The 20,155-nt window shown below is 39.5% G+C and overlaps 1 protein-coding gene across 2 annotated transcripts; it reads left to right on the forward strand.

The window, feature by feature from the left end:
- The first annotated feature begins 2,135 nt into the window (after window positions 1–2,135).
- On the forward strand, window positions 2,136–19,822 carry YKT6 (YKT6 v-SNARE homolog). Of its 2 annotated transcripts, XM_001369960.3 has the most exons (7): window positions 2,136–2,672; window positions 5,850–5,932; window positions 8,627–8,727; window positions 10,694–10,798; window positions 12,499–12,564; window positions 14,489–14,590; window positions 16,689–19,822. In XM_001369960.3, the coding sequence occupies exons 1-7, from the start codon at window positions 2,569–2,571 to the stop codon at window positions 16,722–16,724; spliced, it is 597 nt and encodes a 198-aa protein (XP_001369997.1). In that variant the 5' UTR covers window positions 2,136–2,568; the 3' UTR covers window positions 16,725–19,822. The 2 variants fall into 2 exon arrangements, with proteins under 2 accessions (XP_001369997.1, XP_056669018.1); XM_056813040.1 differs by lacking the exon at window positions 16,689–19,822 and having other exon boundaries at window positions 2,137–2,672; window positions 14,489–15,562.
- Window positions 19,823–20,155: the final 333 nt, after the last annotated feature.

The following is a 20,155-nucleotide window of genomic DNA, read 5'->3' on the forward strand; positions in this document are numbered from 1 at the left end:
AGGAATAATGTTTGAAATTGACCAAATAAAAAATGTTTAAAAATTGAATATTAAAAATTATTTTTACATGTAAAAAAATCTGCAGTGCTTTTGTCAGAGAGCTAGTTGTTCAACATTTCCCAGAAGAAGATTCAAAGTTCCTAGAAATTTCACTGAATGATAGTGAGATCAGAAGAAAAAGTTAAAGAAATGGAGGCTAGGGAGATAAAGAAATCTAGCACATTTAAATTACTATTACCAGTTCCCAGTTATAGTCTGCAATGTTATTTCTAAATCTAGGAAATCATAGTACAAATCCCCTCAAGGCCTCTCTTCTTCCTTTGTCCCAACACCCCACTTCACAGAGAATAGAAGAGGGGAGGGTCAGTGGGCACTTCTTTTCTGTGTGGCCATGACACCCTCTACAGGATAATTCTGTCACAATAGCCAGGGTTTGGGAATGCCAGAAATGGCTTTCCAGATATAGTATTCTTTCTTCTGTACTGTTCTTAGGGAAATAATAAAACTTGTAAGGATGTGGTTGAAGTTTTCCCATGTTTTAGAATCACGGAATTTGAGAGTTGGAAAGGACTTTAGATAAACAATCTGGTACCCATATATGAAGAAATCCCTGTTAGAACATAGCTGACAAATAGACATTCAACCTCTGCTTGAAGACTTCCAAGGAGGAGAAACCCACCACCTCTTGTGGCAGTCCATTTTTGGATAGCTCTTTGGACAGGAATGCTAAGCCTGGAGTTAGGAAGACCTGAGTTCAAATTTGATCTCTGATACTTCCTAGCTATGTGACCCATGTCAAGTCACTTAACCTCTCATGATTGGCCAGAAGGTTCCACTGGAGAAGGAAATGGCAAACCACTCAACGATCCTTGCCAAGAAATTTTGCCAAGAAATTCTGTGGATAAGCTATGGATATCTATAGCTATTCATTCTTTCTACCAGGAAAGAAATGCTTAAAATGCAAAAATGCTTAAAAATGATATAATAGGGGGCAGCTGGGTAGCTCAGTGGATTGAGAGTCAGGCCTAGAGACAGGAGGTCCTAGGTTCAAATCTGGCCTCAGACACTTCCAAGCTGTGTGACCCTGGACAAGTCACTTGACCCCCATTGCCTAGTCCTTACCACTCTTCTGCCTTGGAACCAGTACACAGTATTGATTCTAACGTGAAAGATTAAGGGTTTTTAAAAAAGTGTTATAATAATCCATTTTTTTTTTTTTGTTATATTCTCCTGGGAGACTTTGAACTTACAAGACATTGCAGAACCAGTTTGCTTTGATATTTGAAGTCCTTCCAGTATGTCTCCAGAGCTCCTTTCCACTCTGATTATATATTAATCCCCTCTCAAGTACTCTTAAACTTTAGACAAATGTGGTCTATTTGGTGTTCCCTAACATTCTATTTCTCACCTCTGTGACTTTCTGCAGGTGAGATTCCCACTCTTTTAACCTAGCTCCTTTCCAGGTTTAACCCCAATACTCCCTTTTCAAAAAGCCTTTCCTAGTCATGCTGTCCTTCATCCTGAAAAAAAAAAAAAAACTTTAAAATTATCTATCCCTGAGGACTAACCAGTCAATGAATCAACATTTATTTCATATCTATTATTTGGCAAGCACTCTGGCAGGTGCTGGGAATATAGGAACAAAAATAAGATAAAAATATTTTATTTCAAGGGTCGTATATTTTATCTAGGTAATTTGAATATGTGCGTCAATATATATGGTAATGGAGAGATGCAGGGGAAGTTTCTGACACGACCAGTGTGCCCTCTGGCCAATGCCCTTAACTCCCTCCACTTCAGTTTCTTTATCTGTAAAATGGGAGGGCTAGATAAGAGTCTCTTAAGTTCCTTCCAGTAATAGATCTACTATAGCACTCGGTATCTCAGTTGGAAAATGTAAACTTCTCGAAGGCAGAGAGTAGCATTCCCACCCCATCAGTTTAGGCCGCAGCTCTCGATACAATGGCCTCAAGAAAGGTGTCTAAACGATGGATTGGTTGACAGAGCTCTAAACCAGAAGAGAAGGAGGAAAGCAAGACTAGGAGGAGCCAGTACTGCACACGCGCAGTACTCAATCTCCGCCAATTCACTCCGTGGCAATCTCTGGCTCCACTGCTTCCGGTCCAAGCTGTTTATATCCGGGGTACGGGAAGCCTGCTCTCTGTTTGGAGCAGGCTCTGGAAGTGGACCCGGAAACGGAATCCGAAGAAGAGGAAGAGACCCAGAGTTTTGGTCCCGTCAGCTGCCGACGCCGGTGAGGGCGGCGGGCGGCGGGCGGCGGGCGGCGGGTGGCAGCGATAGTGGTAGCGGCAGCGGCAGCGGCAGCGGCAGTGGCAGTATCGGCAGCTGTACCAGCGGCAGTACCGAGACGGCTGCCTGCGGAACTTCTGTCCCAGGAGGGGTAGGGACTTGGGGCGGGGTGCGGCCTGCCGGGCTGCCTCTGTCAGTCGGACCCTTGTGAGACGTGTGGGTCGGTTCGTCTGCGCAGCCCCGGGCTCTGCGCTTCGCCTCGAACGTCCGGGCTGCGAAGGAGGCTAGTGGCGGCTCCTCGGGGCCCGCCCCGGCGCCATGAAACTCTACAGCCTTAGCGTCCTCTATAAAGGAGAGACCAAAGCCGCCCTGCTGAAGGCCGCCTACGATGTGTCCTCCTTCAGCTTCTTCCAGAGATCCAGGTGTGTGTTCGCTCGTGGTCTGGTGGAGCTGGAAAGACTCAGCCCTACATTGAACTCCCTCGGAGACCCCAGAGGTTTCCCCATCTTAAAGCTGGGATGGTGCCTGGCGTGACATCATGCCCTGCTAGAGATGGCAGTAATTAGAGTAACTGACGGTCGCATAGAGGTTGGGGGTGTGTGGTGTGTGAAAAGCATTTTAAGCACAATATTTCACCTGATTCTTATGACAGTCTTGTGAGATTTAGGAATACAGATTTTAACCCCATTTTGCTGGTGTAGAAACAGATTCAGGTTAAGCAATTGGTGCAGGGTTATAAAGTTTTTGAGGCAGGATTCAAACCAAAGCGGACTTTCCAAGGCCAGCATTCTTTACCTAGATTGGACTAGATGATTTCTAAGATCCCATCCATCTCTCAGTTCTGCAAATATGATAACGTGTAGTATGGCACGTTGAGAAGTATATATTTATGATGGAGGATCACTGGATAAATGATGCTTAAGGGAGTCCTAGAAAAAAAGAGGATAATTTATATAGAGCTAGAAAAGGCATTAGAACCCTTACCAACCAAAACCTCCTTCCCCTTTCTTAAAGATGAGGAAAAATTTCCCCAGAGGGGAAAGTGATTTGTCCAATTTCCCACAGGTACCAAGTATCCAATCTGGAATAGGATCCTGGAACCCAAGTCCTCTGACTTTAGACTGTTGTTCTTTCCACAGTGTGACTGGTTGAACCTAGGTTATCCTTTTTTCCTAATATTCTGGGAAAAAACTTGATCATTCTTTTTCTCTGTACAGATAAATGATATGGGTAATTCCAACCCCAGACAGGTTAAATTTGGATCTCAAAATTTCCATGGACTTAGGAGCCATTTAATTAGCATTCAGTCATTATTTGCTTTCATTACAGAGTGGCACATCAGAATTGACAGTGGCCAAATGTATCTCATTTTTAGCTAATGCCTATAAGTCACAGGGTGCATGGAATCATCAGAGCAGTATCCCTGCCAGGTTAATTCACTTAGCACTTTTTATTGGCATGTGGTGAAATTTGCAGTCTGCCTTCTGTTTTCTCTGCTCTTTTGATACTTTGCTTGCCAAGAATATATTGCCAAGTAAGTCCCTGGTCAAGTCCAAAACAGCATCTCTGTCTCATTCTGGTACTCTGTTGCTTTTGGCTACCATTTTGTTGGCATTTAAGTTTTGTCTCTTTTGACTCCTATTGAGTTTCTCTGACTCTATCTTTGGTGACTTTTTAACCTCAGTTTTTTCTACCCATTAATTATGGGCCATCCTTATGATTTTGGTGTTAAGCCTTTTTTTTCACTTTCATTTACTTTGATTATTGTTTTGAGAAAAATTTATATTTATCACTTATATAACTACAATTTTAGACCTAATTTTGCATTTGACCAGAATTTTTTCACTGCTTAACAGAATAGCTCCCCTTAATATTAATCATGATTAATTATTGTTCAGAATATCTGGTATTTGTAAAGTATTTTACAATTTCAGATCATTTTTATGTCACTCATAACTGTCCTGCAAAATAGCTAGAGCACTTATCCCCATTTTACAGATGTAGAAATTGAGATCCATAGAATGCATGATTTTCCCTTGGTTGCAAGACTGCTAAGTGGCAGAGCCTGGACTCAGACCCAGATCTCTCAGCTGTTGGTTCAGTGATCCCCCTCCTGTGTCACATTACCACCTGAAATTTTGCCTTTTCCAAAGTGGGCTTTGGCTGTTATGAGGAAAATAAGCACTTTTCCAGCTTTCTTCAGTCCATTATCACTATTCTAAAAATTTATATGCTTTTGAATGATTTGCAGTTTGTGTCGCTCATGCATCCAGTCTATTACTATTAATTTTTGTTTGTATAGTTCTAGTTGAGACTTTGTGTGTTTTTCCAGGTCTTTTTCAAAAGTTTTCTTTTCTTTGGACTTTTCCTTTTAGTCTGTCCAAAAAAAATCAAGAAGTCATATTAGAGATCACCTGTTTAAACTCCTGCCTGAACAGGAGACCCTTCTATAACTTCTCCAGGAAATGGACATCTAGACTTCACTTGAACTCTCCCCACTCTTAAGTCAACTCATTTTATTCTTGGACAGCTTTAATTGCTAAGAAGCTATTTTGGTGGTGGTTGTTACAAATAGCCAAAATTACCTTTTTCAGCTTCTCACATTGTAGCTAATTCTCATCTTAGAGGCTGGACAGAACAAATACAATCCTTCTTTCATACAGTAGCCTCTCAAATACTTGAAGCCATATATCATTCCTCATCTCCACTGTCTTCCATCTAAACACCCCCAGTTCCTTCAGCCAATCAGCATATAATATAGTATCCAGTGTTCTTAGCATCCTTCAAGAATCATTTTGTCTGTCACCATCTCAGAATCCTGTTGTCTCTGTATCAAATCCCAATCTAGATCGTTTGTTATCTTCCACTCAGCCCCACACTATTATTGCTCTATTCTAGCAAAGCAACCCTGCTTTCTTCCTTCTCCTACCTTCTGGACTTTTTGTGCAAACCCTTCTAAAGTCAAAACACTTTACTTTTACACTTTAGCCTTCTTAACTAAACCATTGTGCCTTCCTACTTCAAATTCCTTAAAGACTTCTTTCCATGTAGCCTTTATGAACCAGTTCCACCTGAGTATAACCATTTTAATAACCTTTCTTGGTGAATACTTAACCCTCTTATATGTCTTAGTAGTTGTATATATCTTTGTATTTGGCTGTACATATACTTTGTATAGTTATATCAGCTATGTGTTCCTGTGCCTTTAAAGTGAAGGTTACTTATCTAATTTTCCACAATAACCAGTATATAGTGCTTTGCTCAAGATTTTAACTGATAGAGTGGATGAAATAGAAATTTACCCAGGTAATCAGTTTCCTAAAAGATTGGGATTGAGTTGTAATAATGAGATATACAGCAAACACATGATGGTTAACATAATTACAGACTGAAAATTGTTACTGAACAGTTTATTGTACTCCACTTAAAATTTTCGATACTGCAATATTGGAAGGGAAGGAGGCTTTTCACTTTAGTGAAATATGAAATCAAGAAGGTTAGGCTATTTTTCTATAATATGTAAGCTCTCAGAGGTTACCTTGCTTTGCATTTGGACAAGGTGAATGAGATAGACTAAATTAACATTTTGTGTTTTTCAGTGTTCAGGAATTCATGACCTTTACAAGTCAACTGATAGTGGAACGCTCAGAGAAAGGCAGCAGAGCCTCTGTCAAAGAACAAGGTAAGAGTAATGAGTAACTTTCACATAAAGTTAGATGTGATCAGTGGAGTGTCTAGATTCACAAGCAAAATGCAACATACTCAGGTATTTTGTTGCTTGTTGAGATATTAAGGCCAGTACTTTTTTCTATTCCTTGTTTTCTCTTCTTTCCTCACTCTTGCCCTGCTCCTGTAAAGCACTCTTTGCTCTAATAGAGACTTGAGTTCTTATGAAGTCCCTCCAATAAGGTTTGAAACTTGCTTTTGATGCCAAGTATTAGTTGAGTATCCAAAATCATCCTGGAATATTGTGGTATTTTTCCAACTGGTTATAGTTCCTTCAAAAGAGGATTTTCAACTAGCTTTGTTAATAAATATTTAGTACAGTATTATAGTCATTGATGTGTTGGATTAGGTATCTGGAATTCTGACTGTTCCTGTCCCTTTAGTGGTTCTTTTGTCTATTTTAAATTGTGAGGTTTTTTTGGTTTGTTTTGGTTTGTTTTTGGCCCCTTGTTTATATTTGCCACCTCTTTAAGGGGGAAATGTTATTGGCATAGGTTAGGAAAGCTCTTCATGAGCTCACAGTCAGCGACTGACTTAGTTGTATGTTGATGTCACTCAACCTTGTTGCAGGATAATATTGTGAAATTACTATTGATGCCATAAATATTAATTATTACATAAGGTTAAAATGACTAACGTTTTAGGCCTCCCTGTAGTTTTCATTCCTCAGAAATAGAATAATGAGGCCTTTATTTAAAGTTTCTCTCATAGCCACTCTCAATTTATGATTGCCCTTTTTTCATTTCTTATAACTAAGATGATTCTTCACATACATTCTGACTATGTACTTGAACCTTAGTCATTGAAATTTTCTCATTCAGAAGGCTAGATAAACTTTGGTAAGTATCATCAATGACTATCTTCTCATTTTCTACTCTATTCGGATTCTGTATTAAATTCTGATTTTTACTGTACTTGCTTCTCTTAGTGGTTGTTTTACTGTTTGACATTTGAATTTTTATAACCAGTTTCTTAACATCAAAGACATTTGGTTTTAAGTTGCTGTGCTTTTACTTTACCTTGGAGATCTTGCTAATCATTACTGGTCTTTTGAAAATTTTTCTTCAGTGAGTAAAGTCAGTGGATATTGCTTATTTTAAGAAATGCTTTGATAAAGCACTTCACTGATGTTTTTTTACATCAATTATATCACATGCTGGATCATTGCTTATCATATAATCATACTTTGACATAAATGACTTCTCTTCTAGAAGTGTTTTTGCCTTTTCTTAATACTTAATCACAACATGTAACATTTAAATCTGGGCTTGATACCATTTAAGCTGGACCTCTGAAATATATATTTTTCCCCTTTCCTTTATACTTTAAAGTAGTTTTGGAAGAAGGGAAACTCATCCGTTCCTCTGAGTTTTCTCAGATTTCTAGGATTGACTTAGAAACAGAGCCTTCATGGCTACTGTAGATCCCATGAAATACCAAGTTTTGGTTTCCTTGGTGGGGGTTCTCCATTGTGGATGCAACCATAGGCATTATTAATTGCAAAAGATTCCCAGTAGCCACACTGGTACTGTGGGCCTTATGTTATGTAGAATAACAGGTGTGGTAAAAAGAGGAGTAAGGATGGGGTTCAAATCCTAGCCGTGTGCCTTGTGGAAAGTCATTTAATTTTCTGAAGAACCGTACCTTCATCTTTAAAATGAGAGAGTTGGACTAGATGGCCTCTTACATTCTTTTGAGCCTTAGATCTATGATCCTGTGACCATCAGATAGAAGAGATTGTGTTGTAGTGGAAAGGACATTTGACTGTGACCATCAGATAGAAGAGATTGTGTTGTAGTGGAAAGGACATTTGACTTAGTGTCAGAAGACCTGGGCTTGATCCAGAACTGTAGGTATTTCTTAGTAGATGTGTGACTTTGAGTGAGTCATATAACGTCTGGAGGCACTCCTACTTCCTTTATCTCATTTGACTTGACCCTATGTAATACTTCTGCAGTGGTTCTCAACCTTTCTAATGCCGTTACCCCGCAATACAGTTCCTCGTGTTGCAGTGACCCCAAACCAAAAAATTGTTTTGGTGGCTACTTCAAAACTAATTTTGCTACAGTTATGATTCGGAATGTAAATACCTGATATGCATCATGTATTCTCATTGCTACAAATTGAGAGGTTGAGAACCGCTGTCCTAAAGGATTTTGTAACCTTGAAGTACTGCATAAATGTCAGGTGTTGTTATTCCCTCATAGTCTAACTGGCATCTAGATATTTGATTTCAGAGCTTTTTGACTCCTGGTCCAGCAATTCTATAGAATGAATCCCTAAAAATATCTTACATATGAATTTGAGATTTGATTCTTTATATGGTACTTGTCTGAGTTAGTGTGGTAGAAATAACAGCAGCTCACATTAATAATGGCATCTTAAGGTTATACAGCACACCCACAACAATCATAGGATAGGGTTATTTAAGCCTCTTTTATAGACAATGAAATGGGGACTCAAAAAATTTGAAAATGACTCAGGGTCCCACAGCAGTATAAGAAGCAGGATACAAACCCAGGTCTTCTGACTGCAAATCAGACACTTTTAATCTGTGTTACTTTTCAGAAACATGTACACCTCAGTCCCTACCCCCAAACACTGCTTCTCCCATGCTTCTTTTCTCACATGTGACCTTTTGTCTACTCAGAGTACTTGTGTCATGTGTATGTGCGGAATGACAGTCTCTCAGGTGTGGTCATTGCAGACAATGAATATCCCTCCCGGGTGGCTTTCACCTTGCTGGAAAAGGTGAGTTACTTTTGGGGTTTGATGGAATTTTGAGAAAATGTATGTGGGTGTTAGTGAGACTATAAGATATGAAAACACAGTTCAGTTGCTAAATTATGAGGGATTGGAATGCCTTACTTTAGCACCATCTGGAGTAAGTGCTACTCTGTCAGTACCTACTCTGATTGCCATCCACTCAAACTCAACATTCCTACAAACAGAGTTGTCTTCCTTAAAAATCAGCTCCTTTTCCCAAGTTTTTCTCCTTTAGTGGTACTGCCATTTCTTCTATATAAAAATGTTTTTGTTGGTTTTTTTTTTTACACTGTTGTCTCTTTCTCATGAATATCACACCCCCCCCTTCCCCAATAGAACCTTCCCTTGCATCAAAAAAAAAAAAAACATTGGTAAGTAAAACATTGGCAACGTCTGACAGCAGACAAGTCATTTAATACTTGAAGCCTTACATCTCCATGTCAAGAGAAGGGAGAGAGGTTCACCATCAACTCTGGAGTCATTGCATCTGTCAGATCTCTGGTTACTCATGTAACCAGAGTTTTCCAAAAGCAGCAGGGCCCCATGTCCACAGGAGATATGTTCCAGGACTGAGATATGCGTTCACCTGCTGATTCCATATATATGTGCCTTCTCTTCCCATTTCTGTTCTTCATCTCAGCATTCCTGGGGTTTCCCATTTCCTCCCCCCCTCCCTCCATCCAAAAAAAGAAAACTTAAAAAAAAAGTGGAAACAGAAGAGACTGCCAAGGGCTAAAGACAGACTGACTATGGATAACGTAAACTGTGGGAAATGAAACCATGGATACCCTTCTCTAAGCTTTTTTTTGTGTTGAGGACCTCTTTGACAGTTTATTCCCTTTCTTAGAAAAATGAATCTGGTTTACATTCATGATTGAAGGATATGCTAAATTTCAGTTTGAGCTTAGTGAAAATAAAGGTGTAAAGGTTTTCCCATCCAAATTCACTGCCTCCCCCAATCTATCCATGGATACCCAAGATTAAATACCTCTGCTTTACAGTTATCTTTGATTTTCTCTTTTATGTAACCCATCACTTCTTTTGAAATGCCTCTTAAATGTGTCACTTCTTTTTCATTTCTTCATCCTGCTCCACCCTACTCCCGTCCAGGACTTTAGGAGTAAAGTGCTTTAATTGGAGTTCCAATCCTATCTTAGACAATTAACTATGTGTCAAACAAAGTGATATAATAGGGAGGGCAATTCCTTTCCCACAGTAACATCTGGATCAGTCATTTAATCTTTCTGAAGCTCTGGAACCATTATATCCTTATAACGAAGGAATTGGACTGTGCAATTTCTAAGAATCCTTCAAGCTCTAAATAGTCTATAACTCTACCTGGTTTTTAAGACTTCTATTCTGGACTTTCCAGCCCTAATACTTCTCAAACATACTGTTTCATTCAGGCTGGAGTCCTTTTTGCTTCTCCATACACTGAAAAACATTCCAGGCTCATTTCTTTATGTGATTTTCTTGGTCTGAAGTGGTGTTTTCCCCTTCACATATCCAAATGGGCCAGTTCAAATCTGCCTTACCTGTGTGTCAAAGTACAAGTTTCAAAGTACAGATTTCTCACTTCTCTGGCAATGGGGGTTAAGTGACTTGTCCAGGGTCACACAGCTAGGAAACGTGAGGTCATATTTGAACCCAGGACTGGCTTTTTATCCATTGAGCCATCTAGCTGCCCCTAACACCATATGTTTTTTATGTCATGTTCTTCACAACACAAAATCACCAAGAACAGGAGGGGAGGGGAGGGAGCTTTATGTTTCATTCATTCATTTTTCCATCAAATATCCTTTTTTTCTTAGTCTTTGGCCTTTAGAAGTATGGAGATATTTTTAGGGATCTGGAGACATAATGGCCATTACTTAAGTTTTATTTGATTTATTGATAAGAATCCCATGATGAGAACACTAATGGCAATATATTGCTTTTTTTTTTCCCATAGGTACTGGATGAATTCTCCAAGCAAGTCGACAGGATAGACTGGCCAGTAGGATCTCCTAGTACTATAAATTATACAGCCTTGGATAGTTATCTTAGTAGATATCAGGTAATAGTTCAATAAAACCTTTAGTTACTATGTGTAAAAGAGACTTTGTTATTTAGGATTATAAAGCATTATACTGACAAAGCATTCTTAGACAGCAGTCACCCTAGTTCATGCTCTTATTCCCTCTCCTCTGGTTTATTGGAATATGTTCACAGCTTTCAGTCTTTCCAATCCATCCTCCATGCATTCTCCATAATAATCTTCCCGAAGCCTTGGTCACTTTTTTCATAACAAATCATCATTGGCTTTCTGTTGTTCTAGAATAAAATGCAAACTAGTCCTTCACAGTCTGGCTCCAGCCTCCTTTATCTGACTTGTTTCACATTATTTGTTTCAATTTCTTTATTTGTAAAATGAGCTGGAGAAGGAAAGCACCCCAGTATCTCTGCCCGGAAAACCTCAAATGGGGTCATAAAGAGTTGGACATGACTAAAAACCAGTAAACAATATATATTCTGCACTCTAGCTTCCTGACTGCTGTTACCTCTACATGATTTTTCATCTCCCCTGAGTCTTTGCACAGGTAGACACCCTGCATGCAGTGAACTCCCTCTTTACCCTCACCTGATTGAATTCCTAACATCCTTCAGAGCTTAGCTTAAATGCTTCTTTCTGGGGGAGGTCTTTGCCACTCTCCTCTTTCTAAATGATCTTGTATTTACTTATCTGTTTATATGTTATATCCTTCACTAGAGTAGAAGCTCCTTGAGGGCAGGGACTTCTGTGCTGGCATATTTTCTTTTTGGTCCACACTTGTGTTTTCATCAGTTTAGAAAAAACTACCTAGTGTGGAAATGTGCTTCACTGATGCAACTCAGTATCTATAATTTATAGTCTTAGAAGGCCTGGCTTGGAGATGGAGAAGATGAGTGACTTGTCTGTTATCAAAGCACCCATTGTGTATCTAGGGCTTCCTGATCTTTGCTACATCTCTGTACCCCCTCTCATGCCTCTCCTGTTGTATAAGGGTATGTGTCCAGGGAAGTTCATCCCCTTCCCCCTCCTGGGTTTCTGACTGGGGCTGGAGTGAGAGGTGAGGGGAGAGATAAAGGTGCTGGTAGAATAGAGACACGTGGTCTGAGAACTTAGAGTAGGAAGAGATTTAAATCTATTCTTATCTACCTTTTCTATTAATAAACTTTATGAAAAATAATAACTGGTAGATATATTAATTTTAATTATAATAGATGGAAACCACTGGAAAGGTTTATTTCAGATTCTTAAATTCTTCTGAGTGACTTGAGTAAGTGCTTAGGTAAGGGTAGGAGGATTTTTATCAGCACTGCTCCTCTGCCTTCATATGTGAGATATGCCTTGGCTGAGACAGAAATGGCAGTTTTCCTTTTCAAGCCGGCCACCCTGGATTGGATCTGATCAGTGAGACCTTCCCTCCTACGTGGTAGATGCTGAAAAAGGGTTTATTGCTTTGGTTTCCATAGGTCTGTCGAGTAGGCTGACCTTTTTGGATGAGATTGGGAGAATCTGAAGCAGCCTTTCACATCTTGGGACTTCTTCACTGGTCATTGATTTCTTAAAAGGAGCTTTGAGTGCTGGGATCCAGCATCTTGCTTTCTGCAACTTGTTTCCAAAGATAGAAGCTGGAAATAGCAATATTTGGTTTATTCTTTTACATTTCCCTGTTCCCTTTTAATTTGGCTTAATGTGATTACCCACTCATCTGGGCTTTTCTTCCTTATTAGAATCCCCGAGAAGCTGACCCTATGATGAAAGTGCAAGCTGAGTTAGATGAGACCAAAATCATTCTGGTAAGTGGAAATTGGAAGGTATAACAATTTACCATTGAAGGGTTGGATGGAAGATTATATTATGTTTGGGTTGAGGTGGTTTTTTTTTTTTTAAGAGTTCACAAAAGTTGTTTTGCAAACATTCCTGAGAGGTAGGCCATCTTAGGACCAATACTGTGTATTGATTTCAAGGACTAGGCCATTGGGATTAAGTGATTTGCCCAAGATCACACAGCTAGGAAGTATCTGAATACAGACTTGAACTCGGGACCTCCTAGTGTCTAGGCCTGGCTTTACCCATTGATTCATCTAGCTACGATTGGGTTATTTTCTTTTTACATCTCCATTTTCTTAGGAATACACCTGTATTTCCTTACCATCTGGATTTTAATTTCTGCCTTTTAATGCTAGTCCTCAGCTTTTCATATCTTTGGACTGCTGGATCTATTGAAGAACTTGAAGAAAATCTGCTTTTTCCTTTTCATCTTTTATTTTCCTTCTTTTCACTGTGGAGAGCAAAGGAATTCTCATCAGGCCTTAGCAAGTATTCATTTGACCTCCTTTACAACTATTTTAAATTCTTTTTTTTTTAATCTTCTGTCTTAGAATTGATACCAAGTTATCAGTTCCATGGCAGAAAAGCCACAAGGCATCTGAAATTAAGTGATTTGCCCAGGGGCATACCTCTAGGAGAAGTGTCTAAGGTCAGATTTGAACCCAAGACCTTTTGTTTCTAGGCCTGGCTCTCTACTCATTGAACTACCTGACTGTCCCTTAAAATGCTTTTTAAAGTACATTCTTCATTCAAATGTGTTTGCCACATTTACCCAGATATATCACTGTAGAGTTGTTTATAAAGTTGTGGTTATCTGTGGTATACTGGGACACTATGGCAAACTGGCAAAAGGCAAAGGGATGGTAGTTTTGCTTTTCACTCTTACCAGATGTTCTTGTGTTATCTTTTTTTTCCATTTCCATTATCATGGCTTTTAAAAGTTGTGGTGGTTTCTAGGAGTTTAAATTTTAATTTCCAGAACAAAATTTCCCAGTGTAGAAATTCAAAAATATTGATGTCATTATAGAGTAGTGCTGTAACCATAACAGTCCTAAAATTTTATTTTGACTCATAACTCACCCTACCAATGCAAATCAGCAACTCTCCTGCAGCTTATGATCTTAAGAGTTGTCCGAAGCAGTGATAGTGACTTGCCAAAGGTTACTTAGCCGCATGTGTCATGGGAATAAACATCAACCCGGGTCTTCCAGTACTCTATCCATTATACTAATACTATGCTACCTGGTATAATTATTATAGGAATAGAGACTGAACTTAAGATTCTGCAATTTATAGTCTCATAAAGTTGCCTACAGCATTGAAAGCTATGTGCCCGGAAGCAAGATTTAAACCTAGGTTTTCCTGACTTCAAAGCCTGAACTAGCCATTCTGCCATGTTCCCTCTTGAAATAATCATTATAAGGCCTTTAATAAAGGGAATTAAGAGAACAAAAATCAAAAGTAGAGTTTTGGTTTGTAGCCTTTTTCTCCATGTCCCCTGGGTCCTCTGTACCAGTTGCCAGAGTTTTAAATATTCATCCACCACAAGCTCTCACACTTAGATTTTTTTCTGGGAAGACTGATTTTTCTATCACCTGACATACTGTGCTAATAGAAAAATCTCTTGGAATGTGTTCTGCATATGAATTAGAAGTGTTTTTGAGTTCCATAGTAGTTTTAAGATAGCTTCTATTAACAATTGTGACTCATTGTTCTCTGGTTCTTAGCATTTCAGGGCACTATTTGGAGTACATGGTTGATCCTGAGAAGACAAGGTCCAAAAGACACTAATTCTATGAATGAACTAATTAAACTTCTCTTAAGTGCCTGTGCTTGTGGCTTGTCTTTTATCATATATTTACACAGAGTTCTTTTTTTCCTTTTGTCTAGCACAACACCATGGGGTCTTTGTTAGAACGAGGAGAAAAGCTAGATGACTTGGTGTCCAAATCAGAAGTGCTAGGAACACAGTCCAAAGCCTTCTATAAAACTGTAAGTACTTACAACCCCCACATCTTCCTTGGAAAGCCTTTTCTTAAAATGAGCCCTATTGTAGTACGTGTGTTCCTTCTGGGATGCCAGACTTTTCTTGGAATATTCAGTAGACACTGGTGTGTGTTAACTCTTTGAGCACTGACTAGCACCTTCTTATATACAAGGCGTCATTTGTGTCCTTGGTGAGTAGGAGGGCAGGAATCACTGTAGCTTTTCACCCAGGGCCTTTCTGGATCTGAGGCAAGGTGGCTATTTAATGTTGCTTATAAGCAGAGCCTCTTCTGGGTAAAAGCTTCTAATGAATTCTCTATAATGAGGGTTGCCAGTTTTTGAGTTTCTTGGGAAGGTGGGAGAACCTATGCTGTCTTTAATACCAAGTCTTTGTCTTCCTTAAACAGTAACAACATACTTTTATACAGTACTTGAAGTTTATAGAAAAACTTTCTTTCAGCTTTCTAAATGAGAAAAGTAAGGCCGTAAGTGGTATAGTCAAGATTTGAACCCAGGATTCTTGACTCCTAATCAAAGTCTCACCACTATCCTACAGTGCCACTCAACTATTATCTGTTTTATGGGGGAAGTTAATGTTTTTCATTCTAAGATTAGTAATATTTTACCTTGAGCTCCTTTCCCCTTGACCCTCAAGTTCTTCCTACAGTTAAACCCTGGTGCCAAAGAGAAGTGAATTTATTCTTTTGAATAAATATCCAATTCACTTGAGATTTATTAAGTGCTTATGCATGCAAGGCATCAGGAATATAAAACCAAAATTAAAGCCTTTGCCCTCAACATTCTGTTGATAAGTGTATAAAAGTATATAAAAGGTAAGTGTATAAAAGAAGAGGAGGAGGAAGGACAGCGTGTTAACAACTACAGAGCTCCGAAGAGGCAGTGATGCTATCTTCATTTCATCTTTTATACAAAAATGATTCTGTTAAACTCAATAAAGCATGTTTTTGATTTTGTCTAGATTTAAGCTGTTCTAGCCACACATTTTCCATTTGTAATCAATATACATTTGAAAGATACCTAAGTGGGGTTAGAGATATTGTTTGTGCCAATGAAACCATGATCTTGATTGGTCTAGGTGGGGCTTCCAGATACAATCTCCTGCTTGGGTGTATTTACATACTTATTTCTCATGGGATGCATCTGGCATATGGAGATTCTTTCCTCATCTTCACCTATGGAAATCTCCTTTTAGGACTTGATTCAAGTGCCATTTCATTCATAAAGCCTCTGATCTCAGTATAACTAGAATTGACCCCCTCCTTCATAAAATTTCCTGTCTCCCTGTTGGACTTCTCCCTTGCATTCAGTCTAATCTGTATTATAATTATTTGTATACATCATGCATGCATGCTTGCACATACACACGCATGTACAAACAGACACACACACCAGGTTGTATGATACTCTTTGAGGTCAAATACTCAACATTTTTCTTTGTATTCCCAACATCAAGGGTAGAACCTTGCACATAGTGGATGCGTAATAAATGATTGCTGACTGGATTTTATACATGGTCTTGTCCTCCTTAGCACCATTCTCTAACCAATTGGGCAATTTAAGAAAAATGCCAAAATTATATGAACAAAAGGTATTGAACTGATCAGGATTTGTGGGGAAGTGGGAACTGGAACATGGGGACTAATTAATTGGAACCATTTAGCCTGAAAGATATTTTAAGCATATTAATGACATTTTAGAAGCTTCAGCATTAAGCACATTAATTTATTGCTAGTAACATGAGCTACTTTTTAAATGATAGTCCTAATTTCTGTTTTTGAAGGGTGTATTGGAGTTTTGCATTTTCTCTGAAAGCACAAAACGAGATGCCTGGCTTCTCTCTTAACTTCATTCATTTCTGGTTCCTTGCCTCAACATGATGATGAAAGTGCATATGTGGTAATCTAGGTCCCAGCCTTTATACTTAGGCAGCATTCTTATCTTTGGACCTCAGTTATGACATTAAAGTTCTTTGTTACAGATTTCCCTGACACACAATTCCTAGGGGAAAAGCACATTTCCCTACTGTCCTGGCCATCTATTAACTTTTCTAACCTTCCTTTCCCAATTTTTAATTTCTTCCAAGGCCCGGAAACAAAACTCATGCTGTGAGATCATGTGACCCCCAGCCACTGATGACCCTGCTCTGGAAATTTTGCCTGTCATTCATGTTGAGAACTGTAAAGCTCCCAGGAAAGAAGAAACCAATTCAAATCGTGTCCTGAAATGGAAACACTCCATTTCAGATTTCAACCCCCCAGCTAAGCAGAGGGTGAGGTGGGAGGGGCATTGGGGAGATGTTTGTATGCCCAAGTGTAATTTTTCTCCAAAAGGAAAGATAATGAGTCTCAAGAAGATCATATTTGGGGGCAGAATGAAACAGAAATTTTCAATGACTCCTGTAGGTGCTGAAGGGCTCATTTCTCTGATAAACTTCCTGGGAGGAATTTGATGGGCCCCCTGACTTCTGCAGAACACCACAGGAATGTCAGGACCAAATCTCTTCTTGATTCTGGGGTTTTTGTTTGTTTGTTTGTTTGTTTTAATTTTATTTTTTACATTCATTATAATAACACTAGAAGGAAGCGACTCCAGTGTACAGGTGGATACTAGATAGTCAAAAACCGATGGGAGTGTTGGCACCTTGCAGGCCTTGGGAGAGGACCTCCTTAGCAGCTGATAAAAGTGAGCTCTGGTGACCCAGCTACCTGTCAAGGGGTGAGGAGGGAGAAAAGAGAAGGACCAAGGCGAGGGGCAGTCCCTTTTCCTTCTCTTCCTCAGATCAATCATGAAGGTCCTTTTGTTTTTGAGTAGACCCCTTAGAATCTTTGTTCTCAGGGAAAGTGGGACCCCTCTCAAAAGAGAAAAAACTGAAGCCTTGAGACAAGTCAGTGGAAGAGTTTTCTAGTGAGAAACAAGGAACTTACCTCAAGACAACCTAAAATTCCATCAGACTCTCAAACTTTTTTTTCCCCTAACTTGTACACATGTTCCCATTCCTTCCAGTGCTGCCATGTAGTTTGGCCCATGACCTGTTCTGACAAACTGTCCGTAAAGTTCTCATAAACCTATTTGAGGGGGGAAGTCTGTGAGAGCAGCTCAGATACACTTAATGGTGTACATAGGCAGTGATTAACCCAGCCAGCATGTAGAAATGATGCAGAGGAAGAAAAGGGCACTTTATTAAGCTGGTTAATTTAAGGATAATCAGCTGCAAGTATCCTTTGGGGGCAGGGGATCCAACTAGCAATGCAGTTGAGCAGTCCTTCCGCCTTGCAGTGACTTGACATGTCTTGAATATTACAATTCTGGTCCAGAATAGCATGTCCTTTAGCCACTCTTGGAAATGCTTTTTCTTTTACTGAAAGTTGACCTTAGTTCTCTTGTCCTTCTGGCTATGTGACTGCCTTAGGGATTTCCCCATTTTGGGGAATCCTAATGAATAGGAGAATGTCTTTGAGCCTCCCATGCTGCCATCTGCTGATTTATAACAAGAAAAGTGTGCCAACTATGCCATGGAATATCTATGTCATGCCCCTGTCCTGGGGCTGGCAGAGGCAGAGTGCTTGATCCTCTGTAAGTGCTAAGGATGTTATCTGGCCTCCTTTTTGCTTAAAAGCACCTTTTTGAATGAATGTAGGCCAAGCTCTGTGGTCCCTTCAGTGCCTAGCCCCCCAAGTGTAACTGACTCACTCAGCTAGCATTAACAGGATCTTTGCATTTGATCCCTTGTTGACCTCAGCCACACTTGCTTCTGGTTATTGCTCTTTGAGGGCTTCAACTAGCCTCTTCTTCCCTCTTAAGGTACTGACACAAAAGTAGTCAAGCAACCAGGCAGGAGTTCTCAGTTGATTGGATTTGGCTATTGTCTAGGGCTGTCAGGCATTCTTGGCCCCTAAACAGATGTTCGTTGCCATAGTCTAAATAGAATATATATGAGCCGCTTTTTTTTTTGTTACCATCATACAGTATTTTCTGAAGACAGAGTAATGTGTGTGCCAGAACTGGGCAGCAAAGGGAGATTCTAAATTTATTAATGAGTTAATTAAATAATTCAGACAACACTGAAACCTTGGGTCAGCATGATTGTACATCATCTTTTATTTGCATATAGTTAGGGATTCTTTCAAGAAATTGCTTCCCTAGGCTTAGCTTGGTGAAAACAGTGGCCATAGAGGGAGGGCCTATGCTAACTAGAAGATATTTGGGCCACATAGTGTGTACCGAGTCAAGTGTTCACTAACCCTAGGAACTCTTCAAGATTAATATCTTAAATTTCAACTGACATTAAATTCACTGGGGAATTGAGGATATTAGGGGGACAAATGCAACTATAAAAGGGTTTTTTAGTGGATTCCATTTCCATTAGTTTCATTTGCCTATTGGCTCTTATTTCTCTGGGAATTATGCTGGTCAATAGGTAAAAGAACCTACTGTAAAATAGGCCTAGAAACAATACCTTTCTCTCTGCCTTGAGATATGACCACACCAGTACTGATGAATGGGGCCACCTACAACCTCGAGTTCATCAGACTTTTCAAGGAGTGCCCTTGGTGGCTGCCCATCCCAACCCTGCTAACTCCCATCACCTCATGGCAAAAAAATGGACTCTACTCATCTTCATCACTTGACTAATTAAAAGCAAAAAAACTTTTCAGCTCCAACTCAAAGTAGCATGAAATGTGAAGGGTAATTGCCATTTTCAGTTTTTTTCTTTTCCCCCTTTGGTTAAGGTTACAGGAGTAAAAAATTGCCCTGGAATGCAATAGAAGACATTTCAGGATCTTTAAGAAATTCGGCCTAAAGCTTATGGTACCATGGTATGAATAGAGAGAACACGTAGACTTTGGGGAACTAAGAGAAAGCAAAATCTTTCACCCCCAACTTGGCCCTAGAATCTCCTGTAAACATAACTGTGGCAGCATCTTTCCACGGAGAAGCATGGCCCTGGCAGGATGCCTTTTGGAGGGGAGGGTGGGAGGAGACTTCAGCTGTGGTGGTGTGTTATTTGGTCCTTTCTGTGTATTACTGTAGCTTCTTGTTTCTTTTAACTTAATGCTTTGGCTAAACATTTATCATTTGGCAAATTTTAATAATCGCTATCGAACTTCTGTATGTTCTATTTGAGAGATTCCTGTCTGGATAAAAGTTGTCTTTTGAAATTTGAACATGATCCTGTGGCTTTCTTTGGAATTAAAGGTTAAAAGGTGCCTCACTGTAGCTCTGCTTAGTCCTTTGCTATTTGAACTTTTAGCATTGAGCCTCCACAGAATACGTGGTTACAGACTGGCAATATTGATGAAATATTTAGCAGTGGGGGAAGGTGTGCCTATTTTTTTCATTACCTTCTAGTTCTATAAGTCTGATTTTCCTCCCTCCCTTATATCACTAAGGCAATATAAGCCTTGGGGTTTTTGTTTGTTTTCTTTCCTTCTTTCCTTTATGGGGCCAGGAGATGGAGTATTAGAGTAGAAGTTGACTCAGTTTTTCCTATTGCCAGAAGGCAAACTTGCTACAGCTAAGAATCTTGCTGTTCGTCAGTTAAGACAACAT

The sequence above is a fragment of the Monodelphis domestica genome, chromosome 1 (genome assembly GCF_027887165.1).
Source record: "Monodelphis domestica isolate mMonDom1 chromosome 1, mMonDom1.pri, whole genome shotgun sequence".
In the NCBI taxonomy this organism is placed as follows: Eukaryota; Metazoa; Chordata; class Mammalia; order Didelphimorphia; family Didelphidae; genus Monodelphis; species Monodelphis domestica.

Bases quoted from the DNA above. Each gene is read 5' to 3' on its own strand.
- YKT6 (XM_056813040.1), top strand. From the start codon at position 2,569: ATGAAACTCTACAGCCTTAGCGTCCTCTATAAAGGAGAGACCAAAGCC. The intron at 2,673-5,849 runs GTGTGTGTTCGC...TGTGTTTTTCAG, and splicing joins AGCTTCTTCCAGAGATCCAG to TGTTCAGGAATTCATGACCT. The intron at 12,565-14,488 runs GTAAGTGGAAAT...CCTTTTGTCTAG, and splicing joins ATGAGACCAAAATCATTCTG to CACAACACCATGGGGTCTTT.